The 24,332-nt window shown below is 38.3% G+C and overlaps 1 protein-coding gene across 6 annotated transcripts in view; it reads left to right on the plus strand.

Moving 5' to 3' along the window:
* Positions 1-24,332, plus strand: part of PLXDC1 (plexin domain containing 1) — a 118,789-nt gene that overhangs the window by 21,448 nt on the left and 73,009 nt on the right. For all 6 annotated transcript variants that reach the window (XM_087947740.1, XM_087947738.1, XM_087947741.1 and 3 more), the window contains exon 2: positions 17,006-17,169. In XM_087947740.1, coding sequence (XP_087803866.1) covers positions 17,006-17,169 — 164 coding nt within the window. The remainder of the gene's footprint in view (positions 1-17,005; positions 17,170-24,332) is intronic.

Here is a 24,332-nt window from a genome sequence, read left to right on the forward strand (position 1 = left end):
TCATATAGACTGGAGGTAGAAGGGGGGAAAATATGGAACAGGCACATAGATCAATTGCGGAGCTGCATAACTCAAACCCCACACAAATCCAAACAACACAGCACACCACTGGCAACAACTAGACCCAGGAGTTAGAAAACCCATAAAGGCCCATATTAGTAGGATCAAACCCGAACAGGATAGAAGAGAACTTATCTGAGGGTGGAGGAGTCCAGTGTAGTACTTCTGAGGCCTTGAGCTCAACAGAAACTGCCACACCCCCGGAAACTTTCCAGGAGCTTCCAAGGGCAGTCTGGAGCAGCGGCGGACCTGTCCGCTCAGGCCGCCACCTCAGGAACAACTGAACCAGTCGCACCTTCAGAAGCCCCACCTACCTGAAGGACCATGTCTGCCGCGTATGCGGTGATTGGTCGGTCTGAACTAAGAGGGGAGGAGTGTTGAATATGCATGATGCTTCATTTACATGAAATTACGTTATATGCAAAGTGGAGTCTGATATCAGACCCCACTCATTGGTTCAGCCACTGGCGGGAAGATTGAGTCTCTGTCAGTGGCTGAAGTATTGGACAGCACCAGCAATAAAAAGCCAGCGCTGGCCACGTTTGTTTGCTTTTTGATTCCGGCTTTAAAATGAAGAGTTTCTTTGCATTCCTGAGTCCTGCTCCTTCCTTAACACTGGTCTACTAATTTAGTCACTGTGTTGAAGAATGAAATAAGATTGGTTTGGCATGATCTGTTCTTAACAAACCCGTGCTGACTGCTAGTTATTACTTTACTTGTTTCTAGATGTTGGCAGATCTGTTTTTTTTATCTTTTCTAGTATCTTCCTGGGTACTGATGTTAGGCTGATTAGTCTATAGTTTCCTGGGTCTGTTTTTTTTTTCCTCCTTTTTTGAAGATGGGAACCACATCAGCTCTTTTCCAGTCCTCTGTTAGTTCCCCGGTGCTCCAGGATTTTTGAAAGATATGGTGCAGTGGTTCCGAGATGACCTCTGCCAGCTCCTTTAAAACTCTGGGATGTAATCCATCATCAACAATAAATCACTATTGTGAAACTATGTTTAAAAGGCAAGAAAGAAGTCCATCTTTCAAAAGCCATGGAAAGAGACCTATGGGGATGAAGAGATTAACAATAGTTTTATTTAATTAAAGCAGTTCTGTGCTGCTTCCCATTTAAGTACATCTCAAGATTACATTTATACAGTTACATTTATACTTAAGAACAATTAACAATAAAACTATATTTTGAGTTGTTTTTTTATAAATATACAAAATGAAAATAAGCAGATAAATACTGAAACGATGGAAGAATGTACAAAAAGCTATAACAAAATTAAAAGCTGCAACGGACAGGAGAAATGAGCATGGGCTTGTTTGGTGTTGCAGAGACAGTAAGAATTGCTTGGCACCAGCACCTCATACTTTGCAAGACATTCCAAAATCAAGGGCCACCACAAAAGTGGCCCACTTTCCGGTAGCCACTTGTCACATTTTAGCATCAAGGGATGCCCAGAACGGGCCTTCTGAAGATGATGCTAGCTATGGATAGGGACCAGGTAGGAAAGTATCCTTCAGATACTTTGTCCCAAGTTAAGAAGGGCTTTAGAAATTAAAATCAGCACTTTGGATTGGAAACCAATTGAGAGCCAGTGGATCATTAAAAACAGGGATCATATAGTTACATTGTCCAGCTCCAATCAGTATTCTTGCTTTAACATTTTGTACTGTTTCCAAACAGCTTTTTAGTTATTTATTTATTTAGTTTGTCAATTGCTTACAAAACAATAGGTATAAGTAAAAACATAGTTATGAATACATGGATACATATAAGAAAAATAGAAAAATAAAAGAAACAATAGGACAGGGACAGTAGGCACATTGGTGCGCTTATGCATGCCCCCTACAGACCTCTTAGGAAAGGTCAATAGCAGACAGTCTAAGGTTAAAGTTTTTGGGGTTTGGGGAAGAAACCACAGAGTCAGGTAGAGTATTCCAGACATTGACCACTCTGTTGCTGAAGTCGTATTTCCTGCAATCAAGTTTGGTGCGATTAACCTTGAATTTGTATCTATTGTTTGCTCTTGTGTTGTTATGGTTGAAGCTGAAGTATTGATTGACAAGTAGGACATTGCAATGTATGATTTAATATACTATACTTAGATCGGACCAAAGGCGGTGTAGTTGTAGGTTTTCTAGGTTTAGAATTTCAAGTCTGGTGGCATAAGGTATTCTGCAACGAGCAGAGGAATGGAAAACTCTTCTTGTGAAATATTTCTGGACTTTCTCAACTGTGTTAATATCAGATGCGTAATGTGGGTTCCAGACTGATGAGCTGTATTCAAGTATTGGTCTAGCAAATGTTTTGTATGCTCTAGTTAGTAGTGTAATATTACCAGAGAAAAAGCTACGTAAAATTAGGTTAACAACTCTTAATATCTTTTTGGCTATGTAGTTACAGTGGGCTCTAGCTCATTAGAGATGAGTACTCCAAGGTCCTTGACAGAGTTTGGATCATCAACAAGGTCTTGACTATTCATCCTGTATTTTATTTTCTGATTTTTTTTGCCAATATGTAAGACAGAGCATTTCTTTGTTGAGATTTGAAGTTGCAATTTGTTTGACCATTCTGATACATAGTCGAGGTCTTTTTGAAGGGTAGCAGTATTATCTGTGATGTTGAATAGCTTTACATCATCAGCGAAGAGAACACAGTTGCTCTTAATATGATCACAGAGGTCATTTATGTAGAGTATGAAAAGAGTTGGTCCTAGAACACTGCCTTGGGGGACAACACTGTTGACAGGTACAGCTTTCAGAGGAAAGCTTTCAGAGGAAGCATAACAAAAGAAGCTATAGAGTACTCTAGAGAAGAAGTTAATGAGTCCTGGGTTATCATAGTTAGGTTATCTGTTCAAATACTCTTGAACCATAGCTTGTGTTCTGAATATTAATAAAACGTGCTTCATGTGTGGAACTTCATACTTGGAATGATTTGCTCCAGAAATTGAGCTTTCAAACTGGAGGTTTTTAAGAAGAGATTGGACAGCCATTGGTCCAAAAGGGTATAGGGTTTCCAGCTTGTGCAGGGGATTAGGCTAGAAAACTTCAAGGTCTCTTCCATTATTCTGTTCTGTTATATTGCAGAGGCAATTTGTGTCTCAAATGACAAGGATGAATCCAGAAGCAATCTCAGGCTACAGAGTTAATTCTTTAAGGGAAATTTAGTCTCATTTTAAAAAAGGATGAACTCCATTTGATTAGGTAGACTGATCATCTACTAACAGCACTTCTGTCTTATCTGGGTTCATCTTCAGCTATTTTTATTTATTTATTTATTTTTGCATGTCAAACTCCCGGCCTGTGGACTGGATGCATCATGTGCTGGCCATGCCCACGCCTGGTTTAGCGAAGGGGAAAAAAGTTTTGATACATCACATGATGCTGCCGTGACGATGTGAGTTTGATACCCCTGATCCAGACCCTTATTGCAAGTGGCATTGGTTCAGCAATTCTACTGCCTCATCTGGATCTAATGAAAAGGAGAGATAGAACTGGATGTCACTGATGTATCACTGATATATCTACACAACTTGGGAAAGATTTCTCAAGAGGATGGAGTAGTACAGGAGAAGATCATTTTCTGTTTTCCATCAATCCCACACAATGGGTTCAATAGCAAACTCCTCATTCAACCAGATTTCATATGAAGTTTTCTCCACCTGCATTCTAGTTGCCTTCATTGTTTCACTAGCCTCAGCTGAGATGGATACCAAAGGTCTAAACAGGTTTTGCAGTATAAGAGAGGACAGGAGCTTAGGAGCTACTATATCATAATTGTGAAGTAGTGTTTCTGTATCCAACCACTGTGCTGTCCTGAAAATAAACTGCATTGATTGGTACAGGTTTAAATGGCTGGTGTGATAGATTGTGATGTTGTCGTGAAACTTCTTGCTATTGATCAATCTTTAATCCAAGATGTTCCAAATATGTTGGCTGGGCATAACAGACACCGTAGTTGGACATATCAAAAGAGCATAAAATTTTCCAAACTATAGTAACAGGTTGGCTTTCAGGCAATATTAATACACACACACACACACACACACACACACACACACACGCACAGAGGAATGGATGGCACCTTTTTGCATCATATCTGAAAGAAGATAACCTATCTAGCTTTGGTTGTTCACAAATCTAAATGTTTTTAATAATTTAATTACATTTTAATTTAATTTCATTTAATTATCTACAGACCCCTCACATCCTGGACATAAACTGGTTCAACTCCTCTTTTCAGGATTCTGCTCTAGGGCATTGCATGCCAACTAGACACAAAGATATTTTTTCCCTCCCCATGCCATCACTCTGCTAAACACCTAATTCCCATAGCACTGCCTTATTCTTAATGATATTTATCTATGTAACAGGTCTGTATTACTATTATATTTCTCATCTTTCCCATTGCCTTTTCCTATTGGTACTTTATGATTGCATCACTTTGTTTGTATGCACACTGAAAACTTATGCACCGGAGACAAATTCCTTGTGTGTCTGGTCACACTTGGCCAATAAAGACTGTTCTATTCTGTTCGTTCTGTACTGTTATGTTATTGGAAGTTAACATAGTTGCTTGATGAGACAACTGTTAGAGAGCTGGGTCTTCTTGAGTTGAAGATCAAATAAGATTTATGAAAATTGCTTGTTTGTGTCTCCATTTTCCTGAGTCATAGTACAAAGGAACTCAGTTGATAAAATCAAACACTCATTCTCTTCCATATTCTGTACCCACAGTGGTCAACTGGGTCCTTTGGAAAACCCACAAGCAAGGCATGAGTGTAATAGCCTCCTCCAGACCATCTTTCTTAGCAAATTAATACTTAGGGAAGTCTCAAGATCACATCCAGTTAATGTTATAAAAAGCCTGAACATATTTAAATATACAACAAAGATTTTCTAGATAAATCACCTAAAATCACTTTGCAATATCCTAAACTGATCCAAACTTCTGTTGGCCTCTTCCCCAATCTCAGCTAGAAAACCATGTAAACAGGAAAAATCAGCGATGCTTGGCCAGCAGGACGGACTCTTACAGCCTTTCCAGCATTTGCTTGATTCATAAAGTGTCTCAACTCAATATTTTCATGCCAGGAAATTACAGGGAAAGTGGCCAAACCATAGACTGACTGCGCCAGATTAAGTTTCTGCTTGGATAGTCTATACACAAGGGAAAGAGAGATGAAGAGAACAATGAAACTTTAACCTGACACTGTTGAAAATGAGGACTGCTTTTGACCCTCATCGTTTCAGTACCTTCTACATTAAAAAAAAAAAGTATGGTACATTATTTGCAGAAGATCTGTATTGGAATTATTCCATCACAGTGACAACTGCTTCACTTATGGATGAAATGATACATGATCAGCCAGTTTTTCTGATGCTTTCTGCTTTTAGGACAGTTTGAGGGGGATACAATTGTATGCATGAGGCTGAGTACAATATGTCTCGAAGTTAAAATGTATTAGTTTTACACATAGGAATTTACTAAAGCAACATGCATGTCAGTTATATAAGCAGGGAAAATCAGGCTGCTGAATTTTCTAACAGGTTATGAAACTGACCAAGGGATTATGAAATTGACTACAGGGACGCTGGCCCAGATCTCTGCTTTCCAAGGAGATTGATGGACAGGGAAGGGTTTATTTTCTAAAATCAGTCCAATATACAGGAATAATGGCTTGAAACGTGGTATATTCTTAAAATGAAATTGAACTAATAAACACCGAAGCAATTGAAACCCACATCTGCAGAGATATTGACTGCCAAAGCATACAATCTTTCAAGCACATTTTACTTTGGTTATTGTTTGTACAGATTTTGTAAGGTGCGTGACTGAATCTCATGTTTTAACACAACGGATATTACACTATGTGATTTGACATTTATTGGCTGAGCAGCAGCAGCAGCTACATTTTGGAAAAATAACACAACCAATGGATCTGTGGTAAATCCTGCCAGTGTTTCCCTTCCCCTCCTCTTCCTCTTCCTTCCTCATTATTACCACTTCCATTACTCTATCACTTTTACCACCACCATTACTACTACTACCACTACCACATCCTGGGTTTATTCATATCCTTTTGGAGGATAGCTCATGAATGGGAATAAGAAAATTACACTGGTCTGTTTTATGAGATGTTATTGAGGAATACAGAATCTCCCCACTTATACGCAGAACTAGGTTGACATGTCTAGATGCATCTCTAACGCCACTTGGTACCCACTATTAGATCAGGGGTGTCAAACTCACGTCATCACGGCAGCGTCACGTGACGTATCAGGACTTTTGTTCCCCTTCGCAAAACTGGGCGTGTCCATGGCCAGCGCATGATGCATCTGGCCTGTGGGCCAGGATTTTGACAGACTTGATCTAGGTGAAGGTCATACTAATTGAGAACTTTTGGCCTTCACTATAAGCAAAGCTTCACTCACTCTCAGTCCAACCCACCTCACAAGGTTGTTGTTGAGAAAATAGAAAGAGGAAAGTGTGTTGGATATGTTTGCTGCCTTGAGGTATTTGTAATACAAATAAAGGTGGGGTATAAATAAATAAAAATATTGCCTGTAATTATTTCAGCCATTCTCCTTCTTCCTTTAAAATGTTAAATGATTAAATATTTCTTAAAATAATTCAATTATTAGAATTCCCCAGAGGTTACATGATAACAACAGATAATCATAGTTGAAAGGGACCTTGTAGGTCATCTAGTCCAACCTCCTGCCCAAGCAGGAGACCTTACAGCATTTCTGACAAATGGCAGTCCAAATTCTTCTTGAAGGTCTCAAGTGATGGCGCTCCCACAACTTCTGAGGGCAAGCTGTTCCATTGGTTGATTGTTCTCACTGTCAGAAAGTTTCTCCTTATTTCCAGGTTAAATCTCCCCTTGTTCAGTTTCCATCCATTATTCCTTATCTGGCCTACAGGTCCTTTAGAAAATAGCTTGACCCCTTCCTCTCTGTGGCAGCCCCTCAAATATTGGAAGACTGCTATCATGTCTCCCCTGGTCCTTCTCTTTACTAGACTAGCCATGCCCAGTTCCTGTAACCGTTCTTCATATGTTTTAGTCTCCAGTCCCCTAATCATCCTGGTTGCTCTTTTCTGTACTTTTTCTAGGGTCTCAACATCTTTTTTATAATGTGGTACTCTAAGTGTGGTCATACTAAAGCTTTATTTATTTTATTTATTTTTTTATTTATTTGATTTGCCAATTGTTTACAAGATAATAAGTATAAGTGTATACATAGTTGTGAATACATGAAATGGGTACATATAAGAAAAATAAAAGAAGAATAAGAGAAACAATAGGACAGGGACGGTAGGCACGTTGGTGCGCTTATGCACGCCCCCTACAGACCTCTTAGGAAAGGGGTGAGGTCAATAGTAGACAATCTAAGGTTAAAGTTTTTTGGGGTTTGGGGAAGAAACTACAGAGTCGGGTAGAGTATTCCAGACATTGACCACTCTATTGCTGAAGTCATATTTCCTGCAATCAAGTTTGGTGCGGTTAACATTGAGTTTGTATCTATTGTGTGCTCTTGTGTTGTTATGGTTGAAGCTGAAGTATTCATTGACAGGTAGGACATTGCAATGTATGATTTTATATACCATGCTTAAATCAGACCGAAGACGGCGTAATTCAAGGTTTTCTAGTTCTAGAATTTCAAGTCTGGTGGCATAAGGTATTCTTTAGAGAGTACCTCACTTGATCTTGATTGTATCCCTCTGTTAATGAAACTTGGGATTGCATTAGCTTTTTTGGCTGCTGCTGCACACTGCTGGCTCATATTTAACTGATTGACCACTAAGACTCCAAGATCCCTCTCACAGTTACTGCTATTGAGCCTGGCTAACCTATATAACATTGACACATACAAATAGCAAACTAAGTTATAAAAAGATGATGTATTTTAATCTACGTAACTTATCCTGAATTGTTATCTGTTTATATGGCAATGGTCTTTGATAAAGGATGTGCAGTTGCATTAATTCATTCTACTGTCAGTATTTCAACTCAAAATTAATTAACTGTACAAAGTAAGTGGTTAAAAGTAAAGAATCCTGGATGAAATTATGTTCTGCTTTCTGAGAATGTTTCCAGAGAAGGCTTTTATTGCAGAATTATCCTGCCTCATCCATGGAAAGTCAAGGAGATAGTCAACCCTACCATTATTCCCCAGTCAGTCATCTCAGACAGAAGATCTTGAGTGTCATAAAAGAGGATGCGTTTAATTATTTAATTGATTTTTAATTTATTTATATGGCCAAGTTAGAAAGCTTTTGGGATTTACAATCTTGGGTGGATCAGGAACATATTTCCAGCTCCACACGAAACAACAAGGTGTCTGGAGCCAGCTGTAAATATATAGGGAGGGGTGAAGATGTTAAACTAACTCTTTAACATCTTTTAATTGTACTAGGATTTTAAAATTTAAGGCCCATGGGCCACATGCAGCCTGCAAGAATGTTTTAAGGAAAGAGTAAATCCTGAATAGCATGTACCTTTTAGTTAAATTTACCCCTGGTATTGCCCTCTGCCCAATTTGATATTGATAAATGAGGAAAGAACAAATTAGTTAGATGGATTAATGAGGACAAGGGGAGGAGGGAAAAGCAGAGTACTTTGACTGGATGCACAACAAGGAAATTAGGATAGCATTTTGCCAATCTCAGCCAGGTGCTCCCTGGGGCTGTTGATATGTTGGGATGGGACAAAAGTCAGATAAGAGGCAGCTGAACCCACAGAAGGAGTCAGAGCATGGCAAATGTATCTTCAAAGGAACCCTCCCCCAAGTTTCTTTTAAAGGCAAGGAGGAAAAGACATATTTTAGACTTGCGAGATTCTATTAATATAATCTTACAGTAACACTGGAGCTCATACTCCTGAGTGTGCTATTTGACTGGACTATCTCTTAAGGCTGACAGTAGCTGATCACAATAGACTGAACAAAATGTACTGTTGCAATTCAACGATTTCACTGTAGATGCTGAGGCCACGAGTTCTAATCATGTCTCACCGTGTCAGAACTGTGAAAGCAATTTATTTTCAGTCAAATTCAGAATAACCGAACAGAACTGTACAGAAAAGAAAAACCCAGATTTACAAACAGTGTTTATAAATGGAACATGAAAACATCCACCCATTTGTCTTTCATCATACTTTCCACTCTAAGCTGAGAAGACAGTGTGGCTCTGTGCCTGGAGAAGAGGCATGGGTGAGCGGCACCCCTAATCTCATATGAAGCCTCTACGACAGCTAGAGTCACATTTGAGGTCCGTTCTCCCAGTTTACCTGCTCCCCCCCCCCCCACTACTGGCACTGGATATATACCACATATCAATGGTTTATTCCAGGGGACACTATTGAAAAAGGCTTTTGGATCAATGTATGAAAAGAATTCAGTATTGTGATCAGTGGTGGGATTAAAAAATGTTTACTACTGGTTCTGTGGGCGTGGCTTGGTGGGCTTGGTGTGGCTTGGTGGGCATGGCAGGGGAAGGATACTGTAAATCTCCATTCCTATCCCACTCCAGGGGGAAGGTTACTGCAAAATCCCATTTCCTCCCCACCCCACTAACCTGCTTTCCAGCTCCATTCCCCTGATTGACCCAGCCAATCAGCTGAAACTCAGGAGGCAGAGAATAGGTGAGGGTGGGGCCAGTCAGTGGTAGCATTTGCTGGTGTCCGAATTACTCAACATTTCTGCTACTGGTTCTCCAGAACTGGTCAGAACCTGCTGAATACCACCTCTGATTGTGACCCTCAGGCTACAGCATACAGCACAGCATGATGTGATCCCTGCACTGTCAATTGTCCTTATGGATTATCACAAGAGATACTGAGAAAGTGCTTCTCAAAGCATCCTTATGGAGTAGAGAGTGCACAACCTGGGAGTCAAGGCCACATAAATTTCCTTGTTCCCAAGAGCCTATGGTGCTCCTTCCCTAGTACTCTTCCAAGACATCTTGTCTTTTTTTTAAAAATCATAGCCATGTTCTCTGTTGTCCCTCTCACCTGGTTTCCCCCATTTATTGTATTGTGGCCTCTATTACTTCATTGAGTAGGTCTATATCTCTTGGCCTGAAAAAACTTCTATACTCCTTTATCCAAGAGTGGATTAACTTGGGCTGATGACAATCATATATATTGATATACGTATATTAGATTTATACTTTTGCTTAATACATTTCAGTGTATTTTTTACAAAGGTGCAAGGAAAGATGCTATCACCAACAATTTGGGATCCATAATAATTTTCTTTTGAGGAAAAAAAATATAAGTTGTTGTGTGACCAAAAACCCTTTATTGATGACCAAAACCCCCTCAATGAACTTCATAATTTTAATGATTAGATGAGAAAGAAGAGAATCATAATGCAATTTTAGAGATGGAGGTCAATTTATAATTATTGTACTTATACAGAAATTGCTTTTAAAGAAGATTGGAAGCCATTTCTTTGTATCTCTTTTCTTTCTTTTCTATTTTTCTTTCTTTCTTTTTACACTTCTAGTTTATTCTTTTATTTGACCCCTTTCTCATTTCTTTTCCCCCCTCTATATTAGTTTCTATTAGTCTAATTCTTTTTTAAAAAAAATAAAGTTTTATTTGGGTTTTCACACACAAAATACAAGTAAAACATCTTTTTTGAAAATAACATGGTCCCGGGTTGAACTTCTTTATACAGACACAAAACTCAATTTCATGCTCCTTTTTGTATTCTATTCCATATCTTATACTATTTTACATTTTCTATATAGTTTTTCCCCTCTTTTAATTTTCTCAATTTTATTTTGATTATCTCATCTCAATTCAAATCATTATATTTATACTTTTGTCTGTTCTGTTTCAATTTCATATTATCTTTTCTCATTAAACAAATTTTCTCCTGTAGTTACTAATTGGAGTATGACACCTTTATATCTTTTAATTACATCCATTCAACTCTTATTTAAACTTCAATATATACCTTAAGTTTATGACCTTCAATATAATACATAATACATAACTTCCAATCAAATTCTGCTTGGCACATTCTTATAATACACACTATATTCTTTAAAAAAAAGAAAGATTGTAAATATATGTAATTATAAACCCTCATTCCATTCCCATTCAGTTCTATCATTAATAATCATTAAAACCATAACATCTTTAACACTTCTTTTCAATTAAATATCATACTTCCTTAAAACACATATAATCTCCATAATTAATTTTTCCCTTATTTCTCTTCACATATGTTTTATAAATCATTAAATATACCTTTTGTTACATTTATTTATTGACAAGCATTCCACTGAATTACAATAGCTATTTTATCAGACATTTTAATCATACATTGTTTCATATTTTCTAAAATTATTTCTGCTTCTAATATAACCATACTATCTTATGTACCTTTGCAGAATCCCTTTTTCCATTAAGTTTTCACCCATTATTTCTAAATAGACCCTGTTTCTCTATATTTTGCTTCTGTCCTTTATAACTTCTTTTTCCTTTCTTTCTTCCCTCTCATCTTCTCCCTCCCCTTTTTACCCCTTGCCTCTCTAGTTCTAATTCTCTCTTCTGCATTTCCCTCTTCTGTTGCTTTCTGATTTTATACTTATTTTTCACTCTTTTTTTTGGGGGGGGGGAGTTGTTTTTCCCAATCTTAAACTTTCCATTCTCTTTCTCTCCTTTCCTTTTTTTCCCCCATCTAAGATTACTTGTTCATTAAAGATGGCTTCTTCTTTGTCGCAATCTTCTTGTTCTGCAGGCATTTCTTGTTGTTTCTCATAATTCCAAATCTCCATTTCTAAAAACTGAAATACGAAGTCAAAAGAACCCTTCTTGTGCATCTTCTTTGTACTTTTTAAGTTCCATTTTCAGTTCTTCTAAAAGTGGAGCCATTTTAAAAAGTTTTAAACAACCACCTGATTAATTTTAGTCATTCAAAACAATAACCAAGAATCCAGAAATCATCAAGTAATCCAGATAGTCCCGAGTTATATCTTCTTATTTCTTTTTCGACTTTCTCTTCCTGGGGTTTTTGTTGCGATATTTCGGTTAGAATGTATCTTTTGGAAGTCTTGTTGAGATTTTGCTGTAAGTTCTTTTTTAATTCCAGGCAGTCTCCTCCCTTCCAGATCCTGACCTTTTATTCTTCCTCTCTCCTTTCCTGTTTTCAAAAGCTTTTAATTATCCAGAAATCTTTATTATCCCTTTGACTTTTTATTTTCAACATTAAATGCCTATTGATGTCAAAGTGGATTTTTTTCCAATTTCTTGCTTAAGTCTCTTAGCTGTCAGTATAGGAAAAGGAGAAAACCAAATCTTTTCCCTTTTCTCTCTCCTTCGCAGCTTAAAAATCTTCTTAGGGAACAATGTTATTGTTTTTTTTAACAGTTTCAATTCCAGGGTACCTTATTTGTTGTTTTTGCTGTTTGACCTGGTCAACCAAAACTTTCTCTTCTTATCTTCCTCCTGCACATTCTTTTCCAGTCGAGTTCCTCTTTGTGGTGGCCATTTCTGACCACCGCTGCAACCGCCTTCGGGAAAGGGAGTAATGGCCAGCTGGGGAGGAGAGATGCGGCTCTCCTCAACCCTGCTGGCAGTCTCCCCCCTCTTCACCACCTCTACGGGGTGGCTTAGTCTAATTCTTATGTTTAATATAATTATTTTTAAAAAAGCAAAATTTGACTTTCAGATTAATACCAGTAAAGACAGCATTAAACTGGATTTCAGCTCAACATGGAAATTATATTCATGTTAGGTCATTTTGAAATCATTGCACCAGTTTTATGTAAGTCAAATGTCAGCCTCTCCAATCTGTCATTTGGCTTAGTAAAATTACATGTTTTTACTCCTAAAACCTTTGCTGTTTAAAATTGACATGACCCTAGAGATTTTGAGTTACACATGTTGATTTCATTCTCGTCACGATGCTTTGTGTTTCCTCTATAAGACATAAATAAATAAATAAACCACCCCAAACAGGAAAGTATATGCCCAAGGCATATATTTCCATCATCTCCGCTAAGCCAGTGTTGTTTTACCAAACATCCTTGGAAAACATCTGGCTTCCTAGGCCATTTATGCAAGCCAAGGCTAAATGGAGCTTTTGTGGGGGAAGCTGGCCACATGTACACTGATACAGGCATATGTTTTTCCAGAAAGCAAGCCCAGAATAATATGGTGTGGCTGGATGACATTTTTTTAATTTTCTCCTTTTAGAAGATGCTCATTTAGAACTGCCAGATCTGGACTGTAAAAATCTGGGTGGTCATACAGTAGATAGCAGCAATCTCTCTTTGCTCCCATCAGATAAATTACATTTTCTATATTTTCACACCTGAGATCTGGTAGCCCTACATAAATGGTTACATACTGAATCTGAATCATATCAGAGCATCCTGAGAGGAATCCTACTCTCTGTTTACAGTGTAATGAGCTGTAAAAATGACACAGAGGAATAAGAGGAAGAATCTCAACCAAGACAACAGCCAGATAAATGAAATTTGAGTCCAGAGCAGAAATGTAACTTGAGAAAATGTCTCAGACTTGACCATCTCTAGTTTTTTTAAAGATAAAGGCATGAAGGGGGAAGCATATTTTAGACTTGTTACTGTAAGCCAGCGCTGTCAAACTCATGGCCCCCAGGATAGATGCATCACACGCTGGCCATGCCCATGTCTGGTTTAGTGAAGGGGGAAAGTCACGATACATCATGTGGCGCCACTGTGATAATGCAAGTTTGACACCCCTGCTACAACCCTAGCATAAAAGTAATCTAAGCATTCATAACTTTGGTTTCCTAGTCTCACCTACCACAAAAAACTGGCAGAAGGGAAAAAGACTTCCTATCAAGGAAGTAATCAGATAAAAGAAAACCTCTTTTCTCTTTTCTCTTGAGAAAACCTCTTAGATAAGCCCTTTCCAGGGTGGCACACTTAGACTCCCAAGATCCTGTTACTGTAGCTGTTAAAAAAATAGTAGTGAGCTACATGGTGTTGGTTTCTTAGTTTAGTCTTTCTTCTAAGGTTGGCAACTATGGAATGCAGGCAAACAGTTTTTAGTAAACTCTTACTTGCACAAATATATTTAGTTATGCTTTAAATAAACGAGTGTTTTTGGATTCAAAGTCAGGCCACTCTATTACTAGGATAGTATCTCACTATTATAGGACAGATTATAAAGAGAAAACAAGGAATGCAGAATGAAGCTGAAAGTTACCCTTGGCTTTCTTTGTTAATTAATAACTTCCAGCATTTATAAATATGTCAAGATTTATCGTTTGTATGTTGATTTTACAGTGTTTATTTGAAAAAAAGATCTTGTGCTACAAGGATCAGGATTTGGGACCAGTTCCTTAAGGTCAACTGTGAATGTGGGGGGGGGGAATCTATACTTTCTTAGATGCATTTCCCACTTATCAGATTGTTTTTCACATTCTGCAAATAAGTCCTATCTTTAAAAACTATTTTCTAACTCATGTTTATCATATGTAGTTCCTGTTAACAAAAGGTAGTCAGAATATTGAACCAACCACCCCCCCACTCATTCTGAAAATATTTTGCTGTTAAAGCAGCATTAAAATACACTACTTTCAGTATTTTAGATCTTTTATCACTGGGATCTGCCATGATTTATATAAATATTTAACTTGTTGGTAGTTTACCCTTCTGAATTAGGCCACTCAGTTATCTCAGTGGCTTGATGATTTAAAGAGGATATTGGCATGAAAGAGAGGCAGGGCAAAATCACATTCCCAATAAGCCAGTGACCACAAAGAACATTTTACCAGAGCTAATAAAAATGGGAGATTTCACCAACATTATAAATGCTAAAGAATTAAGATTATGACCTCTTCTCCACTAAAGATTATGAACATTACCCACAGTATTTTTTTAATTTCTGGGTCAATTCCAGATTCACTCATAGTTAATAGATGCCCTGTTGAAAGAGATGGATTTGAATTATAACGAAAGCAGATTCATCCACTGAATTAGCCTAGTTTTTCTGTTCTTTGAGAGTATATTGAAGATAGATAGATAGATAGATAGATAGATAGATAGATAGATAGATAGATAGATAGATAGATAGATAGATAGATAGATTAGACAGATGACAGATAGATAATCCATACACACACATATACATACATATACATACATACATACATACATACATACATGAATGCATGCATACATATATATTGCTTGCTGCTGTGAAGAAATTCCAACACTAAATAATGCTTCGTTGATTTTAAATGCGTGTTCTACCTTGTATTTCCCATGCTATTTTGTCAATTGCATGTTAATTATTTGTAATATTTTGTGGTTATAAAATGATTTTATTAACACATTCTAAAATCATTTTGTTATAACCACCTCAATAAACCACTGGGTGAAATTAGGAGTGCAATAGCAAATAAAGAGGCATAGGCTAGGATAGGATAGCTGGCTAGGCTCAGACAGGATAGGATAGGAAAAGGCTGTAACACAACTTTATGGAATGGAATTTGTACATTCACTAATGGAACCAACCAATCATGAAAGCCTTTGTCTACAACATTATGATAGTTGCAGCATCTCAAGATCATGTGATCTCCATTTGCAACTTTCCCAACTGGTTTCCAACAACAAAATCAATAACAACCAAGTGATTTAGTTAACTGAAATAATTCATTTAACAATAGTGTCAGAAAGGTCATAAAATCGAGTGTGACTCACTTAACAACCTCCTTGCTTAGTTACAAAAGTTTCAGTCCCCATTGTGGTCAAATGTCAAGGACTACTTTTAAACCACAGTTCCTGCAAGAATCAATCAGCGTCAATTTCCCATGGTCACTGAAATGCTCAGTTTGCTTCAGATTGTTTTTCTAAAAGCCTGACTTGTTATGAATAAACAATGATATTTTAAACAATATAGCCAAAAGACGAACACAGGTAGATGCAAGCATTTTTGTATTGACTCATCAGTAATTAATGATATTTTAATTAAATAAAAATGGGACATACTTCTCAACTTCAGAAATATTGTGATTGAAAAGCTTGTCTTTCCAATGCTGGAAAAATAATTTTATATATATGTAGGCCTGATTGTGTTTTTTGTTTTTGTAGTTATTGCTGTGGATACCGAGTAAGTTAAACAGTTACTGAGACCTCCTTTTTCAATTGTCCATCTCTGTCTTTGCCTGCTCAGAAATCTGGTAAACCTAACTCCCATCCTTCCCTTTTAATACCTATAAGAAATTACTGGGAGAGGAAATCTGTTTATTGCTTTTGACACTTCTAAGCTTGGGTCAAAGAGGCTATAGAAGCAAAAGTTACTCTGAAGGCTGCAGGGGTCTGGATAAGATGAAACACGCTAAAGTTGAGCAGTAATAAAATGGAATTGCTTTTTTGTCAGATCTCTCCCTGTCTATTGTGACTCGGGTGGACGTTGCTTTCCCAAAGGAGCAGATCCGCAGCTTGGGAGTCCTCTTGGACTTGCAGCTATTGTTGGATTCATCATCTTTATCCGGCCAGTGCATTACTACACCTCTGCCTGGACTAGAAGAGCTGGGCAACGCATGATGACTAGATTGCTGCAATGGACTTTAACAGAGATACTTTAGAAGACTATTTGGACATCACAGTTGATGAAGACACTAGCAACCTACCTGCTGATGAGTGTGTTGTTACAGCCACTTTACACTTATATTGTGGGTGCTGCATTGACTTTAGTAGATTTCTAGGTATAATTCAAAGCAGTGTTTTTAATTTGTAAAAGTCCCGGGTTTGTCTCTTAGCATTTTTGGACTGCCAAATTTTAGTGACACAGTGTTGGAAGACTCCAGTGTCTATCAAAAAGAGATTCATGGCTATAAATGATTCATCATGGAACTATTCTATTCTGACTCTTAGAAATAATTCATATATATTTATTTATACATATAATTCATAATTTTAATTCTTTTCCTAAAGGTTGGACCCAGGGGCCTGGAGCCATCACTGGAGAAAATTCTCAAATTGGGGAGCGAAAGATTCGGGAAACCACAACTGAAGACAAAAGGACACAGATCAGCCAAGATTTTTCAGGAAGGAGTTTGACTATTGACACTCTGACAGACAATGAAACCCAGATTGTGGTGAGTCTCATGTAAGAAATAATCCACATCTTTAAGAAGTTTTGATAGGACAGAAAACTTTAAGGAAATTTTGGATGGAGGAACTGGAGCCCTTTAGGTACTAGACACTTAACCACCATTGTCTTTGCCTGATGGCTATGTTGGCGGCAGGGTAGTAGTTGTCTCCGTTTTGTCTCCATTAGTAGTTGGGACGACATGGATTCTTCATCCTCATTTTAAAACCACACCTAAATTATACAGAAAAAAAGATACGCACTAATCCCTCCCTGACTCAACCCATTTTTATCACACTCATGTAAAGATCAAGAGACCTGAAGATAAAATACTCCCCATTTTCTTATTGGATTCTACCTAAATGTCATTTTTGTCCATCAATGGCTCTATAAGTGGCAATATATGGAGGAACCTAAAATCAGAGATTATTTTTAACAGATAGTTTAATGTCTTGAATAGAACATTACACCTTGCGTGATCATGTCAAATCATATCAAAGAGTGAATTATACTTTGAATGGGACTACTCTATGTGTAGGGTTTAGGTATTTGCTTTCTTTAAAAGACTCTCATTCAATACCATCCAATGATATCACTTCTTCTCTCTCCCTGGAGCACTATTCTGCTTCTCCCGTTTCCTTTTTAAAAGCTTAACCCCATTATTCATATGAAAGATGTACAGGTCCTGTGGAGTTGATCAAACATAGAGTTGTCTGATTTGTCAGACCTAAAAAGAGTCTGAACTTGCTCCTCCTGAAGGCTGTGATCTCAGCCATCTGTATAATAGTCCTTGTTCTTCCTGGTTAGTAAAGATTCCCAAGAGATGACACCCAACTAGGTCCCAATGGAGGTGAATTGGCCCTTGTAGGGAGGCCCTGTACTAAAGGAAGCAGATTGTTTGGATCCATTTCGGGAAGTTTCAGGCCTTGACAGTATTGAAATAGCATTGACTGCATTATGGAATACCTCTGATGGGAATAGGAATAAGAATAAGCCACCTTGAATTGCCACATGAAGAGTTGGAGGCAATATAAATTTTCTACATAAAAAAAAAAACCTATGTGGTGCATCCCTTATGGCTCTCCTTGATCTCTTAGCAACTTTTAGTACCATCAGTCATGGTGTCCTTCTGCACCAACTATGTGGGGGGGGTGTTTAAGAATGAGTGGGATAGTGTTGCAGTGTTTTTCTGTTTTCCTCCAGGGCTGGTTCCAGAGTTCCAGGCCCAAGCCTCTACTTTGCAGTATTATTCAGGGCTGCAAACTTCTCCACCAGTGGTGGGAGTCAAATTATTTTACTACCGGTTCTGTGGGGGTGGCTTGGTGCGGGTGGCAGGAGAAGGATACTGTAAAATCTGCCAGTTCTCCGGACTACTCAAAATTTCCGATACCGGTTCTCCAGAACTGATCAGAACCTGCTGAATACCACCTCTGTTCTCCACATACCTTTTAATTGTGTAAAAGAAGCTGAGGTACACTGATGAAACTCAGCTGTAAATTCCTACTCCGTGTGAACCAAGTGACACGATCAAGGTTCTTTCTTGAAGTCTGGAAGCTGTGAGGGCCTAGATGGGAAAGAACGGGCTTCGATTCAACCTTAATCTGAGGACCCAGATTGTTGGGAGCAATTGATGACTCTGTAAACCGCTTAGAGGGGGTTGTAAAGCACTGTGAAGCAGTATATGTCTAAGTGCTGTGGCTATTGCTATTAATAAGTAAGCGTCCTTGGGTTTTGGGGGTCCTTTGACTCCAGTGACTTTCCATCTTTAGTTCTCAATGGAATAATATTTTCCACAGCCAAAACTGATGTGTAATTTGAGGATCCTCCTAAATATAGGACTCTGATTCAAGTAGAAGGTGGCAGCTTCAGCTGTGCAAAAACAGGGTTTTTGCACAGATCCATCTCCTGTGCCAGTTGTTCCAATTCTTGGATCTGGAAGTTCTCTTCATGAAGTCACTCATGCATGATTACCTCCCAGATAGACTAGTATACTATCTGGTGGGCTATTATTATAAAACCCCTCTACATAGCGCAGCTCTTGAAAACAATTTGAAAACTACAGTTGGTTCTGAGCCCAGCAGTATAGGAAGTTGCGGTGTTTTAGCATCATACCACTGCTTCATGAGCTGATCTGGCTCCCAAAAGGTTTCAAGGTGGGACTTGAAAAAAAAAGTGGTGGGACTCATCTCTAGGGGTGATGAGTCTACCTACCAAGATGAGGTGGACTGGTTGCTTTCATGGTGTGGAGACAATAACTTGGTCCTCAACATCAAGAAGACCAAGGAGCTTATAGTGAACTATAGAAGGAATAGATCAGACATCCAGCCCTTGCTTATCAATGGAGACCGAGTGGAGCAAGTGGCCAGTTTTAAGTTTCTGGGTGCTACCATGAAAAAGGACCTGACCTGGGGTGCTCACATTTCAGCACTGGTCAAAAGGGCCCGGCAGAGATTATACTACCTAAGACTTCTCAGAAAACAACAACTGAATGAAAAACTGCGGGTGACCTTCTATCGCTGCACCATAGAGAGTATCTTAACTTACTGCACCTGTGTATGGTTTGCCCATTGCACAGTGGAAGATAGGACAGCACTCCCGAGGGTTAACGTCATTGCCCAGAAGATCATTGGTTGCCCTCTCCCCTTTTTGGAAGAGCTTTATAGCCACCGCTGCCTTAAGAAAGTTCAAAACATTCTCAAAGATCCATCTCATCTTGGGCACCCTTTTTTTTTGAACTATTACCATCTGGAAGATGGTACAGAATCATAAACACAAGGACAAATAGGCTGAAAAAACAGCTTCTATCCCAGGGCAGTAGGTCTGTTGAATTCTACTGTGTAGTGCAGTGTTGGTGCGGTGTCAGGGGGTTTCAATTCAATGTGTGGAGTGTGAAGGATGTGTATTTGTGTTTATTTTCATGGTCATGATGTGCACTGAAGCTGGTGTTTGATTTCGTTGTATGAGGTGCAATGACAATAAAGTAAACTAAAACTAAGGTGCCAAGCATAGAAACAGTTTATTTTCAGGACTGTCTGTCTTCAATTATTTCTGCTGATCCCTCCAGATCTGATAGTGTGCTTATCTCCAGGTCCTATTTATTAAACAGCGACTTCTGCTAGGACTCAGGAAGTATGGAAGTATATGCCTTCTCTGTTGTGGAGCTTCCTCCTCCCCCCTGCATGGACCTGATTCTGCTGGGTTTGGTTTTGTTTTGGTTTTTTTGCAAAACTTTAAACATATGAATGTTCTCTTGAACATAGGGACAAAACAGACAATACTGCTACCCTTCAAAAAGACCTCGACTATGTATCAGAATGGCCAAACAAATGGCAACTTCAAATCTCAACAAATAAATGCTCTGTCCTACATATTGGCAAAAAAAAATCAGAAAATAAAATACAGGATGAATAGTCAAGACCATGTTGATGATCCAAGCTCTGTAAAGGACCTTGGAATACTCATCTCTAATGATCTAAGTGCTAAAGTCCACTGCAACTACATAACCAAAAAGGCATTAAGAGTTGTTAACCTAATCTTACATAGCTTTTTCCCTGGTAATATTACACTACTAACTAGAGAATACAAAACATTTGCTAGACCAATACTCGAATACAGCTCATCAGTCTGGAACCCACATTACGCATCTGATATTAACACAGTTGAGAAAGTCCAGAAATATTTCACAAGAAGAGTTCTCCATTCCTCTACTCGTTGCAGAATATCTTATGCCACCAGACTTGAAATTCTAGACCTAGAAAATCTAGAACTACGCCACCTTTGGTCTGATCTAAGTATAGTATATAAAATTATACATCGCAATATCCTACCTGTCAATGAATACTTCAGCTTCAACCATAACAATACAAGAGCAAACAATAGATACAAACTCAAGGTTAATCGCACCAAACTTGATTGCAGGAAATACAACTTCAGCAACAGAGTTGTAAATGTCTGGAATACTCTATCTGACTCTGTGGTTTCTTCCCCAAACCCCAAAAACTTTAAGCTTAGACTTTCTACTATTGACCTCACCCCTTTCCTAAGAGGTCTGTAGGAGGCGTGCATAAGCGCACCAACATGCCTACCATCCCTGTCCTATTGTTTCTTTTATTTTTCTTTTATGTATCCATGTATTCATAACTATGTTTTTACTTATACCTATTATCTTTTAAGCAATTGACCAACCAAATAAAATAAAAATAAATAAAATAAAACATCACCTGAGCATGTTTCATGTGTTTTAGAGCAGCGGTCGCCAACTGGTGGGCCACAGCCCACTGGTGAGCCGTGGAAAAATTTTGGTGGGCCACAGGAGAAATGGCCCCCAAAAGCAGTTAATCTGGGCCACGCAGTTCTCGTGCCTCCCGACTCTTCGAGGGACCGTGGAGTCAGGTCCCTAAGATGCATGCACCAACCAGCTCTCACATACAGTGGGCGGCGGCAACAACAGTCCCCTCCCCCAGCGCCCACTGTTAGCTCTCCCCATTAATTCTCTAGTTTTGAATTGCTCCCACCTTTCTCTCTTTCCTTCCCCCTCCCCCCCATGCCCACGTGCAGAGAGTCAAGGAAAGGGAGATGGAGCACAGCTCTCGGCTCTTCCAGCCCTCGCTCCCTCTCCCAACATCGAAGCCTTGGAGATGCAGGCAAAGCTGCCACAGTGGTACCTATCTTTCTATCCATCTATCTATATATCTATATCTATATCTATATCTATATCTATATCTATATCTATATCTATATCTATATCATCTATATCTATATCTATCTGTCTGTCTGTCTATGGTATTCAGCTTTGTTCGGGTATTTTCCCATGTCATTATAGTTGTGCTTTTAAAGTTGTAACAAAGCTGAATACCATACATATAAATACCCGTGAAAACTTAAGAAAACACACACACACACACACACACACACACACACACATATATATATATATTTGTTTTTGTAGATTTTCACGGGTACAGGTATGCAGGTTTTGGCGTGTTCGGGTCTTTTCCCGTGTAAGATTGAGAGTATCTGGGTGACGTTTCACACTTTGCTCGCACAAGCACGAAGCTGAAAGCACCAGCCTGAAGATGGTGGGTGGGACCTTGTCGAAACGTCGTCAAGATACTCTCAATCTTACACAGGAAAAGACCCGAACACGCCAAAACCTATTAAATATATTAGCTTTAAAAAAAATTGTATTAGTGGTCCTCAGGATTTAAAAGTATGAGTTTGGTGGTCCTTGAGGTCCAAAAGGTTGGCAACCCCTGTTTTAGAGCTTGTGGAAATTGAGTTATAGACTGTGAATATGATTTACACTCATACTACTTTCTATTGTTCATTTGATATTTTAAGGTTAATTTGTTATCAGAATGACAAGGGAGAATTGGGCAGCCATATAAATTGATCTAATAATTAAGTACAAATAAACAGTCTGCACTGCAAGCTATCTTCTTGATGAAAACAAAACCTGCATTTCGGTATCGTTTATAAGATCTATCTTGAATTATGTATTTGATGTGAAGAACTGGGAGTATGCATGGAGCTCCTGTACGGAACATTTTAAAGCAGTTAAAATGTTCCATACAGTTAAAATGCTCCTGCATGCTTCAAGCACACCTGCTCTTGCAAAATTGGTCATGAAAAGGGATTGTAGGACATACACTCCCACTGGAGACACATAGATTGTATTTATTTGAACGAAAAAGTCAGACAAACCACGTACCTTTCATCAGATTGGTATTCAGCTATTTTTGGGGAAAAAATAAACACATTCTATGCAACTGCTGTTATTACATGCCAAGAGCTGGTTAAAAGAAATTCAGATTCTGTTTCTTTAAAGATGACATTAATGAATGGAAGTTTTAACATGAGAGATCCAAACTCAAACTTAGGAAGAATGTAATGAGTGCAGATGCTGTTAAGCAGTGGGGCAGCCTGCTTTTTGGAGTTCTGCCTGGTCCTCATTGGAAGGTTTTCAAGTCATGATTGGACAGTCATTTGTTTGTGAAAGTCTCAGGATTTTTATTTTGGGCAGAGGGGTGGATTGGAAGATTTCCAAGCCCCCTTCCAACTCTGTATCTCTATGAGTAAGCCACAATAGTGTATTCTGAACTAGCACAGCCATTTTTTATAAATTGCACTGCTTAAGATCATTTTCTAAACTAAAACCAAACATACCACCTTATTGCTTTAGATCAGGTATAAATCCTGCCTCCTCGTGCCTCTATGGTGTGTCATATAGTTTTACTCTATTATTTACTTCTTTTCATTGCCAATGAGCTTACTTTGTTTAAATTAAATTATATTTTTCTTACAAAATAAAGATAAATATGTACAACTGCCATGGGCTGGATAATGGAGAAGAGACCCAATGGAAAAAATAAAGGATATTTTTAAGTGTGTGATCCCTGGAAGGAGCAAGAAAGTCAAGATGTTCCTAGTCTAAGTTGGGAAAAATCTAGATACTTCTTCATGTGGGTGAATAGAATGTCTATGGAGAAGTGTAATTCTATGGGAAATTTCTATAAATGATACAAGAGATTACTATCCTACTGTTTATGCACTTTGAAGTGAGAGTGTGAATTATTACTAAACGGAACAGTATATTTTAATGAATTGAGATCAATATAGAAGAAAATTCATACTGCATATTCTCACAGTGTGATGCCAAGAGTTGCCATTGCACACTATAGCTGGGAGCAGGTAGTCCTACATTCCAAGTTATGTTTGTGGCTGACTGGCTTCATTTCAGGTCATTTTTCTGAAGTGAAAAATGTACACAAAGAGGTCTCCTCACAGCATGCTGCATGCATCTTAGGGAATAGAAGTCTAAGCTTCCAAGGAATAGTAGTTGCTATGCAGTAACTGGAACTGTAGAAATCAGTCCTCAAAGCATTCATTCCAAAGAGATAAGTGTTATCTTCTGCTCATTCTTAAGTCCCAAGCTATTGATAGGGTAGCTGCAGAAAATGTTGGAAGAGTTGACAACTCCGGAACAGGTTTATTCCAAATTAAAGTTATCCAATAAAACCATCTCCCATCCCCCCTCTTTGGCAGATAGTGTAACTTACAATAATTATGACTGCAGGAAGCAAAACAAATAATACCAAAAATAAAAATAAAAACACAAAGCCCTCAATGATCACACTGAGCCCCCTTGTTGGCAAACAGTTCTTCTAAATG

The sequence above is a fragment of the Notechis scutatus genome, chromosome Z, assembly GCF_049901735.1.
Source record: "Notechis scutatus isolate UNSWTSFEM ecotype Mainland chromosome Z, rNotScu1.2, whole genome shotgun sequence".
Lineage (NCBI taxonomy): Eukaryota > Metazoa > Chordata > Lepidosauria > Squamata > Elapidae > Notechis > Notechis scutatus.